The sequence below is a fragment of the Saccopteryx bilineata genome, chromosome 2 (assembly GCF_036850765.1).
Source record: "Saccopteryx bilineata isolate mSacBil1 chromosome 2, mSacBil1_pri_phased_curated, whole genome shotgun sequence".
Lineage (NCBI taxonomy): Eukaryota > Metazoa > Chordata > Mammalia > Chiroptera > Emballonuridae > Saccopteryx > Saccopteryx bilineata.
In genome coordinates this window covers 32,385,561-32,392,031 of record NC_089491.1, presented here as the reverse complement: position 1 = coordinate 32,392,031, position 6,471 = coordinate 32,385,561, and the positions used below count along the sequence as shown (strand labels likewise).

The 6,471-nt window shown below is 39.8% G+C and overlaps 1 protein-coding gene across 1 annotated transcript; it reads right to left on the bottom strand.

Annotated features, from left to right (window-relative positions):
• Window positions 1–3,005: 3,005 nt before the first annotated feature.
• Window positions 3,006–4,105, bottom strand: LOC136322793 (DNA repair protein XRCC4-like). The gene is given in 2 exon segments (XM_066254689.1): window positions 3,006–3,629; window positions 3,631–4,105. Coding segments are annotated over 2 exon segments (903 nt in total). The 5' UTR covers window positions 4,080–4,105; the 3' UTR covers window positions 3,006–3,175.
• Between the last annotated feature and the right edge of the window lie 2,366 nt (window positions 4,106–6,471).

The window sequence follows — 6,471 nt, the reverse complement described above, 5'->3', positions numbered from 1 at the left end:
ACAAACATTTAAGAAAGATTCATAAAAACAAGATAATTAATTTACAACCCATTTATTGCTATTCAGGGTCGTGAGTGGCTGGAGCCTATCCTAGTAGCTCAGGGCACAAAGTGGAAACCAACTCTGGGTAGGACGCCCTCCCATTGTAGGGAATAATCACCCCCACCCCGACTCAGACCAGCACAATTTAGATATGCCTATTTACCTGACATGCACATCTCTGGGATGTAGGAGGAAATGAGTACCTGGTGAAACCACTGCAGACATGGGGAGATCATGTACATTTCACATGGACAGTGGCCCCAGCTGGGAATTGATTTTTTTCCTGATCAATGCTATAACAAAACAATGCTGAATGACACAATTTTGTTCAAGGCCCTTCCAGTATATTGGCATCTTTCTCTGTTATCAAAATTTTTTGCTGAAGGAGGTCATTGAAAGGACATGATTTTGTATTCCACAACTTTACTAAATTTGTTTATTAGTTCTAACAGGTTTTGGGTGGTCTTCTGGGTTTTATATATGTATACTCATTAATCTGTAGACAGAGAAATTTACCTTCCTCCTCTCTGATTTGGATGCTTTTTCATTCTTTTTCTTGATTGATTGTTCTGGCTAGGCCTTCCAGTATTATGTTGAATAGGAGTAGGGAGGTGGGCACCTTTGTCTTGTTCCTGATCTGAGAGTAAAACCTTTCAACCTTTCATTGTTAATATAATGTTAGCTGTGGGCTTTCCCTGAATCACCTTTATTATGTTGAAATACATCTTTCTACAATACAGTTTATTAAGAATTTAATCTTGAGAGGATGTTGAATTGTGTCAAATGCTCTTACTGCATCTATTGCAATGACCTTTTGATTTTTGTCTTTCATTCTTTTTTAATTTTTTTTTTGGTATTTTCCTGAAGTGAGAAGCAGGGAGGCAGAGAGACAGACTCCCGCATGTGCCCGACCAGGATCCACTGGGCATGACCACTAGTGGGCAATGCTCTGTCCATCTGGGGCATTGCTCCATTGTAAACAGAGCCATTCTAGTGCTGAGGTGGAGGCCATGGAGCCATCCTCAGCACCTAGGCCAACTTTGCTCCATTGGAGCCTGGCTGCAGGAGGGGAAGAGAGAGACAGAGAAAATGGAGATGGGGAGGGGTGGAGAAGCAGACGGATGCTTCTCCTGTGTGCCCTGGCTGGGAATCGAACACGGGACTTCCGCATGCTGGGCTTACACTTTACCACTGAGCCAACCTGCCAGGGCCTGTCTTTCATTCTTTTAATATCATGTAGAATTTATTGATTTTTGTACTAAATTACCTTTGCATCCCAGGAATGAGTCCCACTTGATCATATTGTATGATTTTTTTAATGTGCTTGCTGTTGAATTCAGTATGCTCATATTTTCTTGAGGATTTTTTACATCTGTATTAATCAGAGTATTGGCCTGTAGATTTTTTTTTTCTTTAGTGTCCTTATCTGGCTTAGCTTTCAGGGTAATGTTGACCTTGTAAAATGAATTTAGGAGTAGTTTCTCTTCTTATTTTTGTTAATGTTTGAGAAGGACTGGCGTTTACTCTTTAAATGTTTGGTAGACTTCACCAGTGAAGTGTTCTGGTCCTAGGCTTTTCTTTGTTGGGAGATTTTTTTGATTATTGATACAGCTCCTTATTCATTATTGGCCTGTTCAAATTTTCTATTTCTTCATTATTTAGTCTTGGTAGGTTGTACATTTCTAGGAATTTAAAAAAATTTCTTCTAAGTCTTGTTTGTTTGTATATAATTGTTGAAACTAGTGTCTTATGATCTTTTGTATTTCTCTAGTATCAGATCTGCACATTTCATTTTTGTTTGATCCCCAGTGGTTGGGCCTAGCAGTTACCTCAGTGATCCCCATGGGGTGAGATTTGAGTGGGCTTCTTGGAAAGTGCCCCTCAAAGTTTGGGAACCTGAATGTCTATCCTGGGAACTTTTAACCACTGGTGAAACTGTAAGCCCAGAGGAGCTCTCTCCCTATGGTGCTGTGCTGACCTGGGGTGGGGGTGGGGAGCAATGCATTCCAAGTAAAGCGTTTCCTCTTACCCTTCTAAAGAGGTCTTTCTTGATCTCAGTTGTCCAGCAGGGGTTTCAGCCTTACCCTCAGGGTTCTAGGATTTTCACAGTAGTGTCATATATGGATAGTTGGTCTTCTTGTGAGAGGGAGTGAAGTCAAGAACAATCTATATTGCCATTTGATATCATTAACCTGTTTTTCCTTGTTTTCATATCTCTCTCTCTCTCTCTCTCTCTCTCTCTCTCTCTCTCTTCTGTATTTTTCCGAAGTGAGAAGCGAGGAGAGGCAGACAGATGGACTCCTGCATGTGCCGAACCAGGATCCACCTGGCATGCCCACCAGGGGGCAATGCTCTGCCCATCTGCGGTGTTGCTCTACTGCAATTGGAGACATTCTAGTACCTGAGGCAGAGGCAATGGAGCCATTCTCAGCGTCCAGGCCAACTTTGCTCCAATGGAGCCTTGGCTGCAGGAGGGGAAGAGAGAGATAGAGAGAAAGGAGAGGGGGAGGGGTGGAGAAGCAGATGTGTGCTTTTCCTGTGTGTCCTGGCTGGGAATCGAATCCCGGACTTCCACATGCTGGGCCAATGCTCTACCACTGAGCCAACCGGCCAGGGCTTGTTTTCATTTCCTTATGTTTCTGGATTTCATTTTGGGAAAAATTTTAATATCCACCAATTCCCTTTTTAGCTGTGTCTTGTCTATTTTATCTCTCCACTGAGGTTTTAATTTCTTTTATTTTAATATCTATACTTATAATTCTACTTGGTTCCAATTCTGTATGCTTAATTATTCTCCATGGACTCTCGTTTGTCTCTCAGTTTTTCAAGCTCTCTTATTTCTTTTTTTTGAATATTTCAAATTGTAATTTTATTTTCCTCATATTAACCTATAGGAGTTTGCTTACAGTAATGTTTGCAAATTGGATATATTTTTCATTCATTATTTAAGAGATAATACAATAAATACTGTGAACTCTATAAATCAGGAGGGGGTGTAATGAGCTAATGAATAAATTTACATAATATACACAAGCCAATTAAGAGTAGCAGCCCACACTGGGTTTCCATATGAATTGTCTGAAGACATAAGGGAACCACCATTATACTGATGACATATTCCAGTACTAGTAGATCAGGCCAATTGCGGAGAGAATAAAAACTTTTCCTTTTCCTGAAGCTGACATTCCTGAGTAGCCATTTTAGGTCCTGTTCCGAGATTTTTCTGCATCCTTTGCCTCCTCTTTCTACTTGGTGCAATATCAGTGACATCAGGACTTGAAATGATGGAATCATCTTTTCCTGGAGCTGAAAATGAGGAATCAGGCAGGTTGTTACCTTCCTCATCAGTACTTTCATCGTAGACTGTATCTCTGTCCACGGCAATGTCAGAACATGCAGTTTCCCTTTCAGGATCGGTGTTCTTTTCTTCTTCTTGAACTTCACTTAACAATTGGTGTAAGCTTCTGATCTTCGCTTTCTTCTCATTCAGCACGAGGATAAACCGCTTATAAAGATCCGTCTCCACAGTTTCCTTAGCGCTAACACATCTTTCAAACCGTCCTTGAACATCATTCCAATCTCTCAAGCCTTTCATTTTCATTCCGCAGGTGCTCATTTTTGGCTTGGTTGTCTGCAATGGTGTCCAGACAGTCACAAATAAGTCTTCTAATGACTTCAGCTGGGCTTGCAACTTTCTCTAGGTTGAAGGAACCAAGTTTGAATGAAACGTCTTTCAGGTTTTTCTCAAAGGAGAAATGACCAGATTCTTTGGAAAAATTAAACGTGTATGCATCAGCTGGTCCTGCTCCTGACACCAATGCTTTTCTCAGTTCATCCACATATTTCTCTTTTTCCATTGCCATGTCATCAGCTTCTTGGGAAATCGCTGATTCACAAACTGTCCCGGTCCATGCTGACTGGCCATCAGTAAGTATAATAACAAAACCAGATCCTAGTGTTTTCTCCCAAGCTATTTGTAGAAAATGAATTATATCAGGTTCAGAAGCAAGACTGATTCTGTTTACTTTTTTCTCCATTTCTGGTCACCTCTCAGTGATCCCACTTCCGGTTCTCTCTTATTTCTTTAAATCATATTCAATATGGTTATTTTACCTTCAGTGCCTGATAATTTCATTTGCAGATCTTTTTGGAGGTCTATTATATATTTCTTACTCATATTACCTTATTTGCCTTGTGTGTTTAGTAACATTTTTCTTACTGTGGGTTATACATTTTCTTTGGAATTCTATTTCTGAGCTCTGGATCGAAACAGTGTTCCTCTAATTAGCACTAGCTTCTGTCATTGTTTAGTGGAACTACTTAATTGGGACCACTTTGAGTTAAATTCTCGCTTGAGTATTTTTATCCTTACAGGTGGTGTGAATTTGGACTACAAACTCACGTTCGGACTAGTTGTTACTAATTATCAGGGGATTTCCCCCATGTACCTAGTGCCAAAGTGAAAACAGGCAACATTTGCCATCCCCTTTTGTGCAATGGGTTTATTCTGCACCTGAGACTGTAGTCTTTCAGCATTATGTGTAGTTTTTTTTTTTATTAGTTTACTCATTTTGAATAGATCTTAGGAATGATCTCCTATCCACTGAGATCCATGCCGCAATCAAAGTAGAAGTTGAGGTCCTTAGGGCTCAGCCCAAACCTTAGGGTACCAGCCAGCTTTGCTGCTTGCTTGAGTGCCTGTGTTCACTTCCTTCCTGGGCTCTGTGTGTGTACTACTTTCTGACCTGCTCAGTTTTGCATTTAATTGCATTTAAACAATATTTTGTAGTTTTATCTAACATGTTATTGTTTTAGTTTTAAGGACTCTTCATCTGCTCTCATCTACCATGCTGCCATTTTCATAAATGAAAACCTTGCTAATCTTTACCTCTGATTTAATCTTTTTTCTTTGTATTTTTGACATTTACTTTTGATAATAAGAAACTTCAATATGACTATAAAATAAGACTTTCTAGTGTTTAAATGTTAACGGGGATATTTGAATCTTACAGAAATAACTTCAGGTATGAACAATGATAATTTTATTTTTCTTTTTTTATTAAGTGAGAGGCAAGGATGCAGAGACAGACTCCCGCCTGCACCGTGACCAGGATCCACCATGCAAGCAACTGAGCTACTTTAGCGCCTGAGGCGAGGCCATGGAGCCATCCTCAGTACCTGGGGCCAACTTTGCTAGAACCATTTGAGCCACGGGGCTGCAGTGGGGGGGGGGGGAGACAGAGAGAGAGAGAGAAGGGGGAGGGAAAGGGTGGTGAAACAGACAGTTGCTTCTCCGGTGTGCCCTGACAGGGAATTGAACCTGAGACTTCTAAACACAAGGTCTACGGCTCTACGCTATTCCACAGAGCCAACTGTCCAGGACCAATGATAATTTTTTTTTTTTAATTTTTATTTTATTTATTCATTTTAGAAAGGAGAGAGAGAGAAAGAGAGAGAGAGAGAGAGAGAGAGAGAGAGGGAGGAGACAGAGAGAGAGAAGGAGGAGGAAAGGGGGAGGAGCAGGAAGCATCAACTCCCATATGTGCCTTGACCAGGCAAGCCCAGGGTTTCGAACCAGCAACCTCAGCATTTCCAGGTCGACGCTTTATCCACTGCGCCACCACAGGTCAGGCCGATAATTTTTTTTAATGTAATTGAGTTTCCAGCTCCCCTAGCATTCTTGGTAAACTTGACACCTCATTGACATCTAAATATTCATTTATAGCCATGTTAACTTTCCATTTATTCTTTTCTAATATTAACAAATGATTTTTAATTAAAGATAGCCATCCATTTTTCATAGCTCCACCTTCATGAACTTTCATTTTCCCGGCTACACAGTCATACTTAAGCCTTTAATGGAGTGATATTTATTATTTAGCTAAGAACATTAAAATCACCCGTTTCATTCAGAGAACTTCATTTAATCATCTGTATTAGCAATCTACTTAATGCAATCATAGGGTAATTGAATAAAAAAAATGAAAGAAAGAAAAACCAGTATATTATGCCAGGTTAAACTGTTGGAATCTGTAGAGTTTTCCAGGAAAATGCAATTAAATTATAAAACCTTTTTCATATGCTCTATTGCAGTTCTCAGTTACTCAGTGGGAGAGTACCTGTACAATGGCATTATTAAGTAAAATGCTTGATAGTGCTCATAGTGTGCAAAACTACAGTTACAATATTTTTATTCGTGCCATACTCTGGCATAAAGAACTATATGCCTTTAAAAACATATTAAAGCTAGTTTAAGATGGGGGATTAGAAAGAAAATAAACTGATGAGATTCTTTTTCTCAAGTAAGTTTTTTTTCCAGGTTGCACTGAGAGAAGGTATGTTTGAGCTTGACTCCCAAACCATCAGGCTATTTCAAGCTTAGGTTAGCTAAGTTTTCATAGCATCGTTATATTACTACGTATATTACTA